General features: G+C 32.7%; 3 protein-coding genes across 3 annotated transcripts; 1 reads left to right on the top strand and 2 right to left on the bottom strand.

Annotated features, from left to right (window-relative positions):
* Positions 1-14,515: 14,515 nt before the first annotated feature.
* Positions 14,516-15,835, top strand: LOC142626735 (ethylene-responsive transcription factor LEP-like). Its single transcript, XM_075800444.1, has one exon. It carries the CDS (start codon positions 14,684-14,686, stop codon positions 15,539-15,541), a length of 858 nt encoding a protein of 285 aa, XP_075656559.1. The 5' UTR covers positions 14,516-14,683; the 3' UTR covers positions 15,542-15,835.
* Positions 15,836-18,817: 2,982 nt separating this feature from the next.
* LOC142628873 (uncharacterized) lies at positions 18,818-19,186 on the bottom strand. The gene has a single exon (XM_075802907.1). It carries the CDS (start codon positions 19,184-19,186, stop codon positions 18,818-18,820), a length of 369 nt encoding a protein of 122 aa, XP_075659022.1.
* Positions 19,187-19,584: 398 nt separating this feature from the next.
* On the bottom strand, positions 19,585-21,018 carry LOC142628872 (uncharacterized). The gene has a single exon (XM_075802906.1). The coding sequence runs from the start codon at positions 21,016-21,018 to the stop codon at positions 19,585-19,587; it is 1,434 nt and encodes a 477-aa protein (XP_075659021.1).
* Positions 21,019-21,233: the final 215 nt, after the last annotated feature.

The following is a 21,233-nucleotide window of genomic DNA, read 5'->3' as shown; positions in this document are numbered from 1 at the left end:
ATCTCCTTCTCAACTGCCTCCATGTCAAGAGTAGATAAGTCTAGGTTTGGATGATGCTTGACCATATACTTGCAGAAAAGTTCAAAACCATCCACGTAGTAATCGTAAAGCTTGTCTGGATACTCATCAGACTTCTTGAACTTCTCCACTGCTTCAAGTTCGGCTTTCTGAATTTTGAGCGAGGCATCGTCGATCTGCTTATCCTTCAATTTGGAGATGGCCTTCTCGGTGTTCACATCTCTCTCTAAATTCTTCAGACGATCTTAAGCTTTCTCCACCTTGTCTAAAAGGGATGTAACATTTGCCTTTAGCACTTCATTCTCAGAGGAAAATGAGTTTGCCTTGGATTGAGCCACCGCAAACTTCTCCTCATAGTCCAAATATTTCCCCGACATACACAAAGAGTCACCTAACGCCTAGAGCACAAAAAGATAAAAGAAATCAAAGGAGAAACCTTCATACAAATATATGACGAAGGTAAAAAGCATACTTGCATAATCTTCTGAACGTGGGACAACATCAATTCATTTAAAGGTTTGGTCATCAGAGGTTTCAAATCCTTAACAGAGATGGCATTATGGGCCTTTGCCATATCATAGTTGGTATCGTCCCAAAAGGTTCCAACTATTGCCCTATCTCCCCCTTTGCTTCAGGCCACCTCATTAGTAGGGGTAATCATCTCCAATAACGATGTGGGAGAAGCAGGATGTCGGAGAGCAAGCAGAACAGTAGAAGAAGTGACCCTAGGATCTTCCCCCTTGGACGGTTTGTTGTCTCTGTTAGGATTAGTGCTCTTAAATCCTATTGTATGATGCTATGTATGCTATTATGTATGACATTATGTATGACTTAATGTTGTATTTAATAAAGTTCTTTTATTATTATCTAAAATAATGGTAACATGAATATTGAAACATTATCATATAGTCCATGAGATACATAGTATGTGATTTATGTGAAAAGTCACAGAAGATATAAATCACAAGTTCTTTGTAAACTCAGAATTATAGTTCGTAGTCGGTGATGAAATTTGGCTTTTCATCTGCGAAGACTATAACATATCAACTAAGATGATTTGTTTGATCATGGAAATGGAGATTTCTAGTTGGTATGTTGATATGTTTTAAGAATTAAAACATATTGAACTGGACCGATGTGAGATTTATTATTCTCCTAACGACTGTCAAATGAATAATAAACTCACGACTTATATTTGCATGAACTCTTAATCCTAAGAGATTTTAAGAGATTAATGGACTTGATCATGAAATGTGAGTTGCTTTAATATATCAAGAGTGAGGTCTAAAGAAACGATCAAAACCTCAGTATGTTAGGCAACCACATTTAGTGTTGATGGAACATATATTCTCAAGATGAAATTCATAGTCTCTTAACGGAGATACAAAATATTCCCTTGAGATAAGTTTAATGGTTTTGTTATTCAGAATGTTAGGCCTAACTACTTTAGTAAATTGTTGCTAGAGTATATATTTATGAAATTGGATTTCATAAATATATGATGAATAACTTAAAGGATTAAACCGGGTACTCAAGGATAAGATGTAGTAATTTACAAAGTGGCAGTCTACATTCATGATTTTGTATTACTACGAATATTTTATGAATGGATTGCATGTACAATAAAGTCTTGGAATATAATTTATAGATAAGGCCTAGAGTGCAACTATATTTATATAGTGGTATTAAATATAGTTAATGGTAACTTTGGACTTGTCAAGAGTTGACAGAAAAGCCCAAGGCCCATTGGAGCTAGTGTCTTATTGGTCCCTTTTGGTCCCACTCCAACCCACATACTAAAGCCAATTGGAAAGGCCCAAAAGGCCAGTCCAATTAGATAATCAGTTAGATACAAAGGGAGAGATATACATAAATTTCTGCAGAGAATTGAAAAAACACTATTGCGAAGTGATGTAAGAAGTGTTAGACACTTTGACATTCTCCCTTTGGAACTGATTGAGAGACCACACATCTTGGGCGTTAGTGGAATTGGAGTGAAGATCAAAAGTATTTCCAAGTGCTTCCGATCTTTGTTTTGAAATTCAATACACCAAGGTACGCTTTCTTGTTCTTGAATTCTGAAACTTACATAGTGCATGTTATCGATTGTGAATGAAGTAGATCCATTAAATTTTCGCTGCGTATGTTTTATATGAGATTCAAACCATGTTTAATCCTATTATCCTACAGTCTCTACAACATTTTCTCGATAAAAGACATTCTTTTAAACCCACATTCGCCTTCTTCTCCTGGACCTCAGCCAATTCCCTCTTGCTGAAATTGGTTGCCATTCTTAAAAAAAATTATGATGAAAAAGGGAGGGTGCTTAAAGGCAACGTGACATTTGCAAAATCAATACGCTTACTCTTTTTGATAGTCTCAAAGTTCTTTTGGACGGAATTAGAAGGTTCAGGTCCAAGGAAGTGAAGAAAAAAGACTGTAGAGAAATGAGTTCGTCAAAATTAGATACACTCTGAATGTATCTCCTAACTTTCTCCAGAAGATGATGATATCATTTTTTTAGGTGAGGACGAACAGACCCTACATACATGTAGAGAATTTTTACAAGGTTGAGAAATAACAAGCATGTACGAATGCATATATATATATATATATATACACACATATATAAATGAAGGACGCACCAGACACAGGATTGCCCCACCTACAAAGCAATTTGGGAGCATCTTCTAGATTTTCAGTTGGAGTGGTTTCCCAACCATTACCAAACATGAAGAAGAAGTTAGTTTTCCGCTCACAAAGAGAAGAAGGAGAATCAAAAACTAACCATGGCTTTTTGTCCCAAGGTTCAAATTCACAATAACTAAGAAGCTTGGACCGTTCTAAACAATAAAAATGTAAAAATTCTTCTGTCCTAGGGATATCCCCTTCATTAGTAGACATCCACATCTCCATACAACATACAACCGTTCTCCATGAGGTGGGGCCAAGTTGAGCAGGAGCGAGTTTTAGATGAAGGAATAACTTTCTATAAAGGGATGAATAGGAAAATGGAGACAACTGACGAAGGTAGCATCATAGAAGCAAACTTCATTAGGAAAATAAGAGCATACTTTGTCACTAGCATTAGGAATCCTAATTTTAATAGAAGGAGAGAGTTGGAATATGTTCCTAATTCTAGATTCATCTTTTTTTTTAAGAGTGTAGAGCACCCTAAAAGCTTTAAAAGGGGTTTTCTGAGAAGAGACCTCGGAAGTATTGTCTTGTTCAGATGAAGATAAATCTGTTTCAAGCTCACTAGATCGAACTTCCCCCTTACTTAACATCCTCGACAAGAGTTGGGTAAAACTCATTGATCGAGGAATTACCGGAAAAATAAAAACCATAATATTCCTAAAGGGACAATAACCCAACTCTTAGGGACCTCCCCTACCTTCAAAGACAAGAAAACCACACAAACGAGCAAAAAAGAAGGAAATAGAAGGGCAATCTAGTTTAAATAAAGAATAGTCCACCATAAAAACAAAGAGAAAGAAGAATTTTTGAAGAAAAGACTTACTAGAATCTTTAGAAGCAGAGAGAAAGAGGAAAGCTCCAAAAAATAGACACAAGGAGAAAATGAAACAAAAAGAAGGAAGAGGGAAAACCAAAAAGAAAAATTTTGATGGAAAAGTGTGCACGAGAAACTCGAGAGGAGGCTCCTTGGTACGACGAGGCAATCTCAACCCTACACGTGTCACGGTGGCAAACAAAACATCATCTCACAATAAATGTGAGTGCACAGAAAGTGAAGAGATGATATTTCCTTTTTTCCTATCTTGTCACATAGACGAAGGTAGGAATAAGGGGGCAACTGATGTGTCCAAATTCCAACGGCTTCGTTAGTCGTAATGGACGAACCTAAGATACATTACGCATTTATGGCGAGCATTTATACCAAAGAGTAACAGACGAAGTAACGGAAAAGAAGGCATTACACAAATCAAAGCATAAGTTTGTAACGTATTAACCGTTACAAATGAGAATGAATGCAAATATTTGTTGCTTATTAAAGACAAGATGACTATAAAGCGAGAGAAAAATAGCACCAAAAGGTACACACAATTCTCACCCAAAAACTACTCCCAAGTTGAATTCTCTTGTAATATAATTTAACTAAATTCCTTTCTAACTTAATCATCGGAGGGTTTTTGGAAAACACTACACCGATGTATTTCTTTTTCTTTGTTTTAGATCTTCTAGACAGGTTTGCCCTTGGACGAACCCATTGCCATTGTCCATCCACACAGACGAAGAACTCAACTGTTGATTTTCTACATCATCAGTTATTATTCTTACCCCTTAGTACGTAGCCCTTACTATATACCTATCAATTGAAAATACTAATCGATTAAAATATGTTTATATAATTTAGAATATATTTATATGTGTGTGTGTGTGTAAGATGAAATATTTTGAATTTTGTTGACTTTTTCTAATATTTTCATATAAGTTTTTGAAAGCTTTCATATGATTAAATTATGTTTGATTTGTTGGGAAATTATCTCGAATTCCCATTGTGAATAAGAAAGCTAATTGGTGTGTCTTTTTGAAGAAGGAAAATTTAATTTAGTCCACCAAAGAATACAAAGAAAATAAGAAAAAATTAATTTTTTCCACCAAAGAATACAAAGAATAGGAATTGAGTCTTATAAATAGACAATACTACAAAGGATTTGATGACTTTGACCAAGGGTCATAGGGAGGAGGAGAAAAATTATAGGATTGAGTCTGAAACAAAGAAGAAAAAAAAAGGATTTTCACTTGAGAGGGAGCGCAAGGAGAGACAGATAACAATATTTGGGTTTTGTTGAAAACGTTCTTTTGAAAATTGCATAAATATTAAATCAAGGAGAATTTAAGAGGCTATTTTTGATATTGCAATGTGAAAAAAGAAGAAGACACCACAATGAGTGTAGTGAGCCATAGTGAGCGTGTGTGAGAGAAAAATAAAATAAAATAATGAGACACTACAAAAAATCTGAGTTTAGGTGGCTTTTGTTTTTGCAATATTTCAAACAGCGCCTAAACCTAGATTTTTTGTAGTGTGATTTTTTCTTTAGCAGTGAGACAGAGACAAGAAAGATAAATTTGTGGGTTTCTCTAGGGTGAAGTTTTTTGGATGCCACAACTTTGGGAAGTTGTTGTATTCAAATTGAGTGAAGTTCTCAGGTGAAAATTGTATTCAAATGATGTTATTGTATTTAGTGTGGATCTCAAGTTAGGCATAAATTTGAGAAAAAAAATATTGTAATTGATTTTATAATTATGGATTTGTTCAAAGTTTGAAATGTGAATTTTCCTTTCAAGGAGAAAGAATTTCCCTTGTAAATATCTGCATTTTTGTGTGTAATTGATATTTTATCTTAGTAATTTGATGATAATATTTTTTGAAGATTGATTAAAATTGTTAGTTGATTTTCTTAATTTACACAAAACTAGATTGAGACCTAACATGAGATTCTCTATTTGCCTTTACATGAGAATCAGCTTCTTTCCTCCATGAGGTTTGATCTTCCCTATAAAAATAAAAATAAAAATAAAAACTTTTAGTTACATATAGTGCTACATTTAATTTAAACTAATTAGAACTCATTGTCTTTTGAATAAAGTAACTCAACACATAGAACAATGTTGATTCAATTAGGTTTGATGTTCTCTAAACAAATTCCAATTAATTTAGTTAAGTTCCTTCTAATAAATTCTCTAATTTGACATTTTATTTATTAATACTTATTATCTAAATATATATTATATATCAATATTTTTTTTTATCAAGTGGATTAATGACTAGGGTATATATATCTTTTAACAATTAAAATATAGTTCATGAGACTCAAAAAATAAGAGAAGCATATATCAGTAGTTGAGTTAACTTGCCATGAAATAATGGTGATATTTTCATGAAGTATTGATGATACTTTTGTTGATGAATAGGAAAAAAAATGTGAAACTTGATACTTCATGATTCTTGTGATTGACAATAGCATACTCTGCTAGACATTTAACATCTGCCTAGTCTAAAATGTTGAACTAGTTTTGGTCGGTCATGAGTGAGTATAATAATATTGTATAAATAAAACCTCAGTCAAAGCCTAGGCACCATGAAATTTACTAAAAAGAATAAAAATCAGTCCAATGCCTCAATTTTTTATGATAATCAATTGGCAGGAAATACTTTCTATTGCGAATTTCTCTGGCCCCCACCTATTAAAGTACTGAACTGGCTTAGGAATCACAAAGGGGCAGGTTTTCTATCTTACTTTTCACTTTAATAGCTAATTAAACTAGTTAGAATATATGGCCTTGTTGCGAGTCTTGTGCCTATGTGAGTGACATGTAATTTTCACTCTCAAACACTTTGTTTGGTTGGGTGGAAAAAAAAAAAAAAAAAAGTAAGATGAGGAAAAAAAGAACTAAATAGAATTAAAAAGAAGAAGAGTGAGGAGAAAACAAAGCATCTTGTAAAGGAGTGGTTTTTAATAAAATACGGTATAAGAATGTCAAATCATTTATAGAGACATTTTCTCTCCTATGAAAGAATAGAATAGATGGAACGAATAGATTATTAGCTAAAGAAATGGAATGAAAAAGAAACGTGAAGCTGTTTTCTCTCGTGTATTTGGGAGTTTATAAAAGATGGAATGGGAAAAGGAAGAGAGAGAGAAAAAAAAAAAAAAAAAAAATGAAATAGTGGTAAACTCTATATTTCGCATTTGGTTCATTAATTGAATGAATGTTCTTCATAATTTGTGAGGAATACTTAGGAGAGTGAGGTTGAGTAGTTTCAAACTTTTGTCTATAAGTTTGGGAGTTCTTTCCTTCTCAAAAAAAAAAAAAGTTTGGGAGTTCTTTTATATATATGTGTGTGTGAGTGTGTGTGTATATATATCTATATATATAGTTTGAAATTTCCTCAGTAAATTTTTATTTAAATTGAAAATAATGGGAAACCCAACAAGAAAATTTGGTTTTTCAAGCATGAATATTGTCAAAACTAAGCTTTGTAACAAAATAGAAGAAAATTTTCTGATGGACTTTTTAATTTTGTATATTAAAAGGGAAATTACTATAAAAATTAGTATAAAATCAATCATAGATGATTCTTAGGATTTAAAAGAACACCAAGTTTTTATTTTGATGGATGATTGAGTTGAAATGTATTAAGAAGCAATTTTTTTTTAACTCGTCAAGGAATAATTTTTTTGAATAATTTTTTTTTTGTTTATAATGTGTTAATACTAAATAAATTCTAATTTGGATTTTCATTTATTAATTTAGTTTTTGAATCTTAGTATATTTATTATTCTTGGATGGTAACTTTTTTTTTTTTGGCCCATGTTTTGACTCTGAAAGATGTAATTTTGGCTTTGTCCATGCATTCCAAGTTATCTTCTTTTACTTTGATTTTTTGCCAAGGTCCTTGTAGTTGAATTAACACATCCTCATGCACAGAGTACTTGAGCGTTTAAGGAGAAAAGGTACAAGTTGTGAAATTAACAGCATAATAAAATCATTTCTATATACAGAAGGATATCTTCTTTTACATGAAAAAAAAAAATAAAGGAAACAAATACAACAACGATGAAGTTAATAATATTAACAAAAAAAGTCCCAAAACTATGTGGTCAGCAATGGTCCTATGGATGTTCATCAGACTAATTTTAGGTTGTTCACATATGTTCTGATGCAGTATGTTGTTAGTAGGGAATGTGCCAACTTGTATAAGATCCATTTATGAAAAGTGACTAAATTTTACACTAATTATCAACACAATACAATCTCCTTGGGTCATATTTTCTATGTATTGACTTATCTTTTAATAAAATGCACTTTACTTGTAATTGAGTAGATCTAAATTGGGTTTAATGTATCAAAAAGTATGTAAAGTATACTAAGTGGTATTATTAAAGACATGAAGATTGATCCAAAAAACAAGTGAAGAAAAGCAGTTTTAGTATTTCTTGACACTAATCTCAACACTAGCATCTATCGAGATTTAATGGAGAAGTTCGACACAAGCTCAATCTATTGAGATCTAGAATTTTAGAATTCTTAGATCTGAATTTCAGCCTATGATGACTTGGATTGCTAGGGTTTCATCCTCTTCAACCCTAGACCATATAAGTGGTTTATTTTAAAGTCATCAAAGATACAAAGAGTCAATTAAAGAACTCATACACTCTATGAGAAGCTACTGCGTTTTGTACGCCTTAGGTTTTGTAACCAAGTGCTTCCAGATCTTCAACATGCTTTGAAATGAAAAATTTTGTAGCCAATAACAATCATTCAGTTGCTTGGAGTTAGTTACGTACTGGGATCCGTGCATGCAAAGAAGTCTTCTATAAGATCAAGTCCAATTGAGGATTGATGTGAAGGTTCAATTGTAGGTTGATATTTTTGGATAGTCTAAGATAGTGGTAAGATTCATTATACTTGTAACCGTTTGTTCTGGATTAGTGAATTCTTGAGAGTGGTGACTTGAAATTTACCTGGTGGAGTTTTTGCCTTGCGAGAGGTTTTTCATATTCGTTAACAAATCACCGTGTCATTTAATTTTCATTATATATTAGTTTATTTAGTGATTTGTTGGTATCTCCACGATTTGTATGTAATTTGACCTAATTAATTAACTTACGTAATTTAATTAATTAACTGAGGCTATAACTCAACAATATGAACTTAGTTAGGATCAATTGTAAAAAAAAAAAGAAAAAAGAAAAAAAGAAAAAACCAAGCTCAAGCTCTTGCTAGGTCATTACGAGGAGGCAATTTCTCTCATATCATACGGAATGACAATACAGTGGCACATGCTTTAATTAGGATGACTGAGAATATTTCAGATTATTTGGTTTGGCTGTTCCACCCGAGCTTTAACATGTCATTCTTATTGATTCGTCCTTCATTGTTGATTCGTCTACAGTTAATAAAGTTTTTGACGAGTCCTCTAAAAATATACTTGAAAAAAGAACAAACAAAGCAAAACGAAACAAAGGAACACTGATACATTGTCAGGCGTGGCTTGATGCATTTGAGGGCCTAAGGCGAAAATTGATTATTTTGTATTAGATTTAAAATTACTACTAATTAATATGAACTATGTAGAATTTTTTTTTATTTTTATAAATTTTATAGACAAAAAAAATTTGACAAAATTTTTCATACTTGTTGATGTGGCCGGCAAATTGATAGTGGTAAGTAAAAAAGTAACGTTAGTGGTTGATTTAGATGAGAACTAGTAAAAGTTTGCTAACTCAACTTTTATTGTTATTCTTAGTTTTTTAAGAAGTGCAACATTCACAATATTTTTTATAATAAATCCTACGTTTTAAGTTGCTTTTTGTTTTCTATTTGAAAATATCACTATAATTATTTTTTTGCCATCAATAACAACCTACTACTTAACATTAGTTGTAAAAGTGTTGTGAAAAATATTATAAATATTTTATTTCTCTCTCTTTTTTATTTGTTTTTCATCTAGTAAAAAAATATTATTTTATTTATTGATTACAAATAACCTTATTGGTTAAAATTTGGAGGCATTTTTTTTACTTGAGGCCTTAAGCGACTGCATTTCTTGCTCTAGCATTCAGCCGGCTCTGTACATTGTGGAGAATTGGTACCCATGCCTCACTACCTTGGTATCCTATCACTGCATAAGGTTAGAAACACCACACACCACACTACTCAGGAAAAAGGTCACTAAATGCCTCTGTAAGAAGGCAACTTAAATGCCACATTAGCTACATTAGTATCTGTTTAACAGCATTTTTTTTTTTTTTTTTGAGAATCTGTTTAACACTACTTATTTGTATAGTATATATCAAAGGATATAATGTTTGATCATTTATGTAGTTTTTTAGAAGAGAAGATGATAATTTATAATAAATGTGTGAGAAAAAACTGAAATCTAGCTTATTTTAAAAATTAATTTAGAAGTTAAATTCTTGGCAAGAAAACTGAGACAAAAAGTAGAAAACTTTTGCGCCTAACACACTCTTAATCGTGGGAGAAATATTAGGAAGATGTGTTTAGGCAGAAAACTGAATTGGACAATGTGGGAAGACAGTCACAATAATAAAACTTAGATAAAGAGACAATGTGTCAATCCCGTTCAACTTTACATCAACTTGCGTGCTCGTTCTACTAAAAATATTAATTGTTTCTCCTCTAAAGTTGTATCAGATTTTTGACCTATACCGACCTCGGAGGGGACCAACTTTTGCAACGTAGGTGACGAAGCCTTAGAGCCAAAAACCTCTTTGCAATTGTATCTCCGATTTTTTTTTTTTTGAGGAAAAAAAAAAAGTAGAAGAGTGTTGGTGTAATCTGCAAGGACTAGACAAAGATATGCATTTGGACTATCGAGGGTGAGTTTAGTGATAAAGATCTACGGATCCATGTGCAAAGAAATAACCAGAATTTAATATTTTTTTTGGGGGGGGGGGGGGGATCTAATGTACAAATTAATTTTTTATTTGAAATTTTAGAATAAAAATAATACTAAAATTCAAGACTAAATTAATATAAGAAAAGACAAGGTTAGTATAGTAAATTTATTGTTATAAGAAATTGTTATGTGTGTGTGTGTGTGTGTTTCTCAAATAAAAAAGATTCAAAATAATTGTTTTCCAATAAATTTAAAATATAACAATTTCTTTTTTAATGTCTAAAATTAAATAGTACTTTAGATCTTATTTCTTTTTATTACAAACCTAATTTTGTTATAATATTTATGACTAAAAATTCTTGTTCTATAACTATAGTAAAAACTAGGAGAATAAATACAAGTATAACCATTCTAAAAATGTTGATCTTTTATATCATAGCAATCATAGATATGATTTAGAAAAAAAATGATGATAAGTAAAAAATATCATCTTTATCAAAATTTCGAAGGAAAAAACTAACATGACGTATATTGAGAAAAAGGAAAGAAAGAAGCACATATTCGCATATCTAAGAGTATGGAACTACCTTATAAGTAATTACAATAGAAATAAAAGAGTACGTAACATCGCATGAAGACCCTTAATCTCTTAATTATTAGTTGATTAGCAAAGCATTCTTTGTTTTCAAATATATTATGATCTGCATAAAAAAACCAAAAAGATAGAAAATATACATTTAAAAAACGTTGTATGCTAAAAAGTCTTTTATTTTTTGCCCCAGAAAATTACCACACATCATGGCCAATTTGTCAATCATCATCATCATCATTATAATTATCATTGTTATTATTATTTCCTTCTTTTGGCGAATTGAATTGTTGGGAACCAAATGTAATTTTTAAAGGTCAAACTTTAAATATTTACAAATATATATATATATATATTTATATTTTTTTTAAAGAAAACATTTTAATTTTCCAAATATTAAGGTAGATGGGTTATGACTCATTTTTCTCAAGTAGGTCCCCGCCTCTACCCATGTGATTTGGTAAAGGTCTATCTCTTGAGTTCAAATCCTTAATGACACAAAATTAGTTCTCTAAATACCAACAAGTTATGTTGATGTGAAATCTTCCATAGACTAGTCATCCCTGAATTTTTTTTAAGGGAAATGTTAATGAATGTTCTAAATACATTTGTTAATGAACCATTTTAGGAAATAAAAAAAAACAATAATATTTTAATAGTTTTTTTTTCAATAAAAATTATGTTAAAATTTTCTTAAAATAATTTGTTAATAATTGCCTTAAGCACACCGGTTTACATCACAATTTTTTTAATTCACAAAAAGAAAAAAAAAATGTGCATTTGAATGTTGGAATTTACCTCCATAGTCATTAGAACAAATCTGACACCACGTGTTGCTTAAGTCATTGCATCTTAATTATACAAGTTTTTCATTATATCAATAAGCCAATAAAATTGGATTTAAAAAAAAATATTTATCATCAATAATAAGGACCATTAACCGAGAGGATTGTCGTACAACATTTCTTAAATAAATTATAGTCTATGTACCGAAAGGCCATCTATTGGGGTCCATGGCGTAATGTAAAATTGTTCTTCTTCTAGTTTTTCTTTTCAGTAGGTAGGTCTTCCTAGTGATTGTTTTTCTTCAGAAAAAGCACGCTTTGTGTCCCTCTCACATGCATCCCAAAATGCCTTTCCCTTATTTGGAGGTCTAATTGTGTTAATACTAAACCGCAACAAAGTATGCTCCAAACTCCGTGAAAAAAAAAAAAAAAAACCATTTGCATGGAGTTAAAAAAGCAACATTTGGGGTTGAAAAGGTGAGAGAGATGGTGGAACATATCATTATATTTAGCTCAAATTGGATGCACATGGTTGAGACAATTATATTCCTGTGTTCCACGTCAAAGACTCCATATGCATTGCATAGGGTAACATGACCTTTTAAGCATTTTTTTTATACACTAATTTGACCTCTTAACTTAGTTATTATTGAAATCTCAAACGTAATCAATCCTATAAGAAACATAAAGTTTTGTAAAAATATACAAAATTTAAAGAAGAATAAAAAATTATTTTACTCTTTGAGAAAAAGCATCATAGGTATGAAATCGTACTAAGAAAGAAAACATATCACGTGCGACATAAAAAGAAACAACTAAGCTTATTATACAATAAAACTTTAAAGGAAGTTACCTCACATGTTTTATAGCGCGTGTAAGAAGGCTAGTGTAAAGAGAAATAATGAAAAAGAGTTAGATGTTTTAAAATTTTGTAGATGTAGTTTTTTATTAGGCAAAAAGCTTGAATAATTATCTTTGAAAGATCAAGGTTTGGTTAAAATTATGCTGAAATCATTGTAATGAGATGATGGGTACTGACATTTGAATGATCAGGGGAATGATAATTGGATTTGTGGGCATGTATTTAGCAATCATATGGTGCAGATTAATCTATTACAAACCTTTTTGGGTTTGGATAAAGTTCTTCTAACGCGTGCATGCTCATTATTTATGCTGGTGATTTGATTAGTACAATCCATGATTAGTACCTGATTCAAGTGACTCTCTTTCTCTTCACATGTGAGAAGAACTTTTTATTGAATTCACCATATATATAATTGTATGTATTAATCAACACAATTGAGCCTTATTAAAATATAAATTTACAAAGAAAGTTAGTCAAGGAGAACATGCCAGTCATGACTATCGAGTCTCTCATCATTCCAATTATTACACAGTTCATGGGTGGAAAATTTGAACGCCCATGTATTTAATGAAGAGAATGGGGCGCTTTCTTTTCTTAATTCCTAGGGAATTGAATTTGAAGCCAAGATTATCCTTCTTTTGTTAAGAGCACGAAACAGACAACCAAATTCAACCTTGGGATCTGTTTGGCAGTGGGAAATAAATTTTCTTCATTTGCATAAAAATTATGGAAAATTAATATTCTAAAATAAATGAATGAAAATATATGAGCCTACATGTTAACTTCCCCCTGAGATGTCTAATATGGTGTAGCTATAGGTACACTAGAGATATGTTTTATTTCTCAACATCGACCATAAGCATAAACCCAATGTCCTAATTCAAAATATTGTATGATTATAGGAATTAATTCATCTAAGTTTTTCACTATAATGAATGAAGTATAGCTTAATTACAAAGGAAACCAGCATGTGTGGCCGATGCTCTAGCAAAAAGAGGCTGTAATAAAAATGTTGATTTTGTTTTACATGATGTATTGCATTGATGTAGCTCTTTTGTTAGATCTTGATAACTCTGACATACTGTTAACTTATAGTTTATAAGATCTTAGTTAAATTGACTTGATTTATTTACCCCCTGTCTCCTTAGTTACGATTCATGGATTCCTGTACACAGTTAAAAAAACATATAGAAAAGTGAGTTCATTATGTTTTTGAAAATTACTTGAAGTTTGTCAGTATAAGCAATAAGATTAGACTCATGGATGTAGATTTCAGTGGAGGCCATATGTGTATATACTAAGTGGCCAGGTCAATCCAATAAGGTGATTTCTAATGAATTATTGTTATTAAATACAATAATATTGTAGGATATTGCATTACTAAAAGAAAACCGCTATACTATTAATGTGTTTGGAGGGAGTTAAATCATATAGAGGGTCCAAAAATCTAATAAAATTGTAACGTATTGTAGAGAGGTGGTGCTGCGTTTTATTCTTCTATTAATTCTCATAAACTAGAACAGTTTTAAAGAGTTAAAAGGGGGAAAAACTGTCGAATTTAACTTCAGTCTAAACAGAGATTAGAGGAATGCTTAGTAGGGCAACTAGTATGAACTAATGATATCACCCACAAAGAATCAAGGCCCCACTCTCACAGATCATTACTAGCAAAAAAATGAGATTGAGAGATTGCACACACTCATTGTTGGCTCATCATTTGGATGGAGTGGGATTTCAATGCCTTTTGAGAACTTGTGAAGGGCAAGTCCGGTAAAAAGCACGTGAATATAATTAGACAATGTCCTTATTTAAACCACCCTACATTGCAACTACCAGAAAACAAGACCTACAATCATTCTCCTCTAAAATTTCACCAACTCTATACACAAAAACAAGAAAAACTCTCTCTCTCTCTCTCTCTCTCTCTCTCTCTCTCTTTTGTATTGTTTTTTTCTTAGAAGTGATAAACACTGAAATATTCAGGCAAATTTCTTCCTATATCTAAAATCTAGACCTATCTTTTATTCTCAAACATCATGGACTTCAACAATAACTCATCACCAGCCAACTCACCCTCTTCATCAAAGTCCAAAAGAAAGGCACAGCCACAACAACAACAAACATCACTACAAAACCAACAAGGAGAAGCATTAAGGTTTTTGGGAGTAAGAAGAAGGCCATGGGGTAGATATGCAGCAGAGATAAGAGACCCTTCAACAAAAGAGAGACATTGGCTCGGCACATTTGACACTGCAGAAGAAGCAGCCTTAGCCTATGACCGAGCCGCTCGGTCCATGCGAGGTTCAAAAGCTCGTACCAACTTTGTTTACTCTGACATGCCTAGAGGCTCCTCTGTCACCTCTATTATCTCTCCTGACGAAACACACCATGAAATCTCACCTCTCTTCACTCCTGCTCTTCAACACCAACAAAACGACACAACCAACAACACAAACACCACCGCAGAGCTCTTCTTCACACAGGACCCTTTCAACGCTGCATGTCCATTTTCTGGGTGGGCTCAAGGGAATACAACAACTTTGGGTTCTTATCAGCCCATTACTGGTATTATGGACACTGACACTGGGCTTTCACACTCACAGACTTACTCTGATAGCACTCAGCTACCACCCTTGCCTCCTGATGCTTCATCATCTTTTTATGGGTCTGGACTACTGGGCTCCGACATGGGACAAGGAGTTTGGACTGACACAAACTTTTTTGAGTTTTCTGAGGATACTACAAATGGGCTTGATTCTGCACTTACTGGGCCGTACTTGGGTTTTGATTCTAATGAATTTGTGCAGCACAGCCCACTCTTTGGGAGGGTGCCACCTGTCCCAGACACTAGTACCACTGGATTTGATTTGGGTTCATCATCTGCTTTCTATTAAACTATTGGGGTAAATTTTAGTTACAGTCCTTTGGTGTTTTACCTTGACTCTCTTAATTAAATTCAACTATGTTGCTGTGGAAGAACAAGAAAATGTATTGACCAATAAGGCAAACGTTTGTGCTATATTGGCCAATAAATTTTATAGTTGAATTTAATTGAAGATTTTAAGGTTTAACACATAAAGAATGTATCTAATAAGTTTTGCCCTTTTTAAGTATTAAGCCTTCTCAATTTCAACATATGTGTGTGCTTTTTTCTTTTCATTTTGTGATTTTGAGGCGATAAAGGTAATGGTCACATGGATAGTGTTGGGCTTGGAATACAAAAGCCTGCTGCTTTTTTGTTCCTTCTTCTCTTTTGTCCGTTTGTTTTCTTTTAGGGGTCAAGTAATAGATGTTTAAAAGCGTATTGTAATGGTTTCGCTAAGCCTATTGCGATATTTGACATTTTTATAATCTACAAATGCGTAATGGTCGTATAACTAAATTCTCCAAGACCTTGACTCCAAGACAAACCACCCCATCATTCACACTATCAACTCTCTCTCTCTCTCATGTCAATGGCATTGCCAAGAATGGAACTCTTTTAGTACTTGGTATTTACGGGTTTTCTTTTGAATGAATGTTTTCACATGACCTTTTTGAAGCTCACAAGACACTAATCCAAGGTTTTGAAAGATTGTGATTAGCTTTCAACATTTTAATCGAAGCCTAAAAAGTAGCCGTTTGTGGTGTGAAACATATTGGTCTAGGCACTCACGAGTCACGACTTTCTATTCGTGTCAACTTAACTTTCTTGTTAGTAAGGAGCACGGTGCTCGATCAAGAGCAAGGAATAATTTTTCAAGTGGGGTCTGCCAATTAAAGTTTCCAAATATAATATATCAAAGTTGTTAACAAATCTTACTGAACTTGCCAAAATGGGGAGGGGAAAAAATTGATTGGCTCCACACTTATGGGTTATTATTATAAGCCCTGATAATATTTTGGCCAAACAGAAAAAAAAAAAAAAAAAATATATATATATATATATATATATATATATATGAAATTGAAATTAAAATTACAATACTATAGACAAATTGCCAAGAGCATTGTGGTTCAACTTGTTAGGAGTTTGTGCCTTAAAATCTAATCTGTATGATATATTATGATTAATTGAAATGTTTAATTATATGAAACTATTTGTAGATAAACTAATTGGACATTGTATTATAGTCCATGAGATACATTGATTGTGATTATTTATGTGATTTAGTTACAAAAGATATAAATTATAAAGTTCCTTATAAACTTAAAAGTCTAGTTCCTTGACGTGTTGGTATGTCTTAAGTATGTACAACTTATATAACTAAACCATTGTGAGATTTATTATTTTATTAACAACTGTCATCAAAATGATAAATCTTTCAGGTTGTATTTTCATAGACTCTCACTCTCAATCCTGAAAGGATTGTAAACCTAATCATGAAATTTAGGTTACTTTGATATATTAAAAGTGTGATCTTAAATCTAACAGTCAAAACATTATTATGTTGGACAACTGCACTTAGTGTTAGGGGAAAACATATTCTCAAGATGGAATCTATAATTTCTTTCTTGATACACGAAATAACCACTTGAATTAAGTTTAATGAGAATTGGTTTTTCAATGTGCTACGCCCAACTTCTTTGTAAAGAGTTACTAAAGTCTATATTGAACGAAATTAAATTTTATATTATAAGAATAACTAAAAATATTAAACCAGGGGCTAAAGTAATAAAATAATAATTTACAAAGTGGTAGTTAACTTATGACTTTGTTTCACTATGGGTATTTCATGGAGGGGTCAATTGATTTAATTAATATATTCTTGAGATATAATTTATTAATAAAGCTTAAAGAGCAATTAAATTTTCATCGTGGTGCTAAATTTAATTAATGGTTATTTGAAGCCTGTCAAGAATTGACAAAAGGCCCAAATCACATTGCAGATAGAACTTTATTTCGTCATTTGACCTTATCTCAAGTCACAAACTAAAAGCCCAAGAAACTAATTAATTAATTAATTTATAAGTTATTTTGTCAGGATTAAAAAAGGAAATCATTAGTTATTTTAAATAAAAAAAATGTTTGTTAGTTTTTATACGTACGAACATTTCATAAAAGAAAAGTAATTCTCTTGGGAGACATATAGAGAATATATAGAGAAAATAAAAAAGTCTTAGTTTCTCTAACCTTGGGCTCTCGTAAACTCTAGCAGTCAGTAGAAGTCGGTGCCTACCTCTGAGGTTGGGGGCTTCAGTCTTTCTTGCCTTTGTCTCACGAGAGTGGTCAAGGAAGCTGTGGTAGTTTGGTTAGTGACCCATGGAGTCACTGTCCGAGAAGTGGGAGAAGTTCTCACTTTCTGAACACGAGGGAAACAAGTTTCATGTGGAAGACGGCAAAGTTGAACAAGAGTCTTTTCTGGCAGCCGGCTTCTTCACTAGCAGAGTTCTAAATATGGAGGCTATTGCGAGTATCTTCAAATTATAATGGCGTGCTCTAAAGGGATTCGAGGTTCAGGACATGGGCAACCATAGGGTGTTGTTTGAATTTAGGGATGTGCTTGATATAGATAGGGTATTGAAAGAGGAACAATGGTCTTTTGACAAAAATTTGGTGGCTCTAAAAAGGATTTCAAGGAACATAGATGTAAAGAGCCTTGTTTTCGATAGGACTTGGTTTTGGGTGCAGGTGCATAATCTACCCATTGGTAGTTTTTCCAGGTCAATGGCTAAAGCAGTGGCGACAGTGGCAGGTTTGGTTGATGAGAGTGAAACGGGTGATGGCGAGAGTAAAGGGTGCAACCTCATGATAGTGAGGGTTGCGGTGAAGCTTTCGGATCCATTGGGTCGAGGAAGACAAATTGTAAGAAGCGGGGGCATGGAGAGTTGGGTGAATTTCAAATATGAGCGTCTACCCAATATCTGTTACTGGTGTGGGAGGTTGATTCATCATGACAAGGACTGCCCAACTCAGTGGCGGCTCCAGGAATTTTTCCCAGGGTGTTCCTTAATAAGTATAAATTACACGATCTAATAAAAAGAAAATTTTATATATTGACAACAACAATAAAAAAACATGTAAATACATAAAATTTACAATTGCCTTCTACGATTTTTCATATTTTGAAATCGTTGCATGATAGTCTCGTTATCAATGCTACAAGCTATATCTTTTTCAATATATACAACCAAGCAATCATTCATCCACTGATCTCCCATTCGATTGCGCAGTTCATTCTTTATATATTTCATTGCTGAAAAACTTCTTTCATCGTTGCAGTAGCAACAGGAAGGGTCAAAGCTAACTTCACAAGCAAATAGACTAATGGATAAGTCTCATGCTTCCTCGTGCTCACTAACTTTTCAGCAAGTTCACTAACTCCTTGAAGCTCTAAAAACAAGTCATTGTTGCGCATATCAAAAATGAAATTCTGAAGCTGAGAGTCAAGTGCCAAGATATCTGTCCCAGGAAAATCATATGGATAGAACTTTGCTAGATGTATTAACTTTTCCTTATCAAAAGCCACAAATGAATTACTTGGATTCAAGCAAGCCATACAAATTAGCAAATCGGTATTCACCTCTGAAAAACGATTGTTTAGCTCTTGAAGTTGCATATCTATGACTGTGTAGAATAGCTCAACACGATAATGATGTAAATTTGTATTTTGTTGGGTGTTGCGTCAGGGGGTCCCACTAACTACAAATATTTCATCCATGTTCAAGATAGGAATATCATGTGTGGCACAAAATGAAGACACTTCACCAATAAAGATGTCCATTCATCATCCCTCATCACTTGCAATCGTTGCTTAGACACTTTAACAAGATCCATAGCATTTACTATATCTTGATTTTTTTTTGCAATGCTATTGACAACTCATTTGTAATCCCTAAAATGTTTTTCATCAAGTGTAGAGCAAAAACAAATTCAAAAGATAGAATTGACCTCATAATAGATCGAGCTTCAACTTTTTGGTCGGAGAGCCCATCTTCTTCCATAATCTCAAGTACATCACACAGAGAACATCAAAATCAAGTTGAGAATAGTCCCATAATATGATCCCCAACGTGTATCACTGTGACGTTTAAGATTTGTCTCTTGATTCAAACCTTGTCCACTTCTTCGTACACCATTCTCTAAATCTTCTTTAATTTTGGCAAATTGAGCATCTTGAAGAGCATCTCGTCTCTTACAAGAGCCTCCAACAACAGTTACTAAATTACTAACCACATAAAAAAAATCAGCAATGTTAATGTGATTTTTAGCAACGGCAACAAGTGTCAATTGAAGTTGATGAGCAAAACAATGGACATAAAATGCTGACTTATTCTCTTTCAAAATTAAAGTTTTGAGACCATTGATATCACCTTGCATATTACTAGCTCCGTCATAACCTTGCCCACGTAGTCTCGATAAACTCAAATTATGTTCACAAAGTAAACCTTCAATAGCACATTTGAGTGACAAAGCGGTGGTACTTGCTACATGTACAATACCAAGGAACCGCTCTATAATAATTCCTTGTTTGTTCACATAACGAAGAACGAGTGCCATTTGTTCTTTCACTGAGATATCACGTGACTCATCAACTAATATTGAAAAGAACCCATTGCCAAGATCCTCGATGATGGCTTTAGATGTTTCACGTGCAATTGCATTCACCATGTCTTTTTGAATATCATGATGGGTAAGCTTGCAATTTTTCCAAGTATTTTGCATCACTTCATTGATAGATTCATTGTGATCCCCCAAAAATTGTAGAAGCTCAAGAAAATTTCCTTTATCACTTGAACCTTGAGATTCATCATGACCACGAAAAGCTAATCCTCGGAATAAAAGGAATCTTACGCAATCAACTATTGCGTTTAATTGAATCCGATAATTAGCTTTATCTTGATTTGATTGCTTAACCAAGACACTTTGAATGTGTTGCTTTTCCTTCTGTAAATCTTCACTCTTCTTGACAGCTTGGTTATGAGCACTATTAACTCCTCCAACATGGGAATCTAACTTCCCAACCTGATTCCAAAGTCTGAATCCCTTCGTTACAAAAGTGTCACCTCCTCCTTGCTTACCAACATCTTTCCCAAATAGGTAGCAATAAAAACAAAATGCTGCATCTTTGGCTATACTATATTCCAACCAATTTCTATTTTCATACCATTCGACTCTAAATCGACGGGGCTTTCCAGAAAAATATGATACCGGGTAATCATGAGGAGGTCGACAAGGGCCATTTCTTAAATAATATCTTCTTATTTCATCATGATTATTAGGATGATAAGATGATATCTTTTGTCGTAGCCCAGGATCTGAAGGAAGATTTTCTAAGTTAAAGTCAACACGACTTCGCTTAGAAGATGGAGATGAATCTTGCACAGGAGATGAATCTTGCACAGGAGATGAATCTTGGGTACGCGGTTTTTTTATCAAGTATTTGTCCATAATTCTAGCAAAAGAATAAAAAATAAATTATAAGTTTATTTGAAATATCAATAAATTATTAATTATTATTTAGTTGTTTCATTAATTTGTTTGTCTTTTATAAATTATAATTTGTTATATTATTGTTTTATTAATTATAAGATTATTAATTGTTGTTTAGTCTAACATAATTTAATTTTTTTTGTCTTTTATAATGTATTGATTAATTAAATTAT

Source organism: Castanea sativa, chromosome 3, assembly GCF_040712315.1.
Source record: "Castanea sativa cultivar Marrone di Chiusa Pesio chromosome 3, ASM4071231v1".
NCBI classification, from domain to species: domain Eukaryota; kingdom Viridiplantae; phylum Streptophyta; class Magnoliopsida; order Fagales; family Fagaceae; genus Castanea; species Castanea sativa.
Note: the sequence above shows the minus strand (reverse complement) of the source record. Positions and strands in the feature narration are given on the sequence as shown.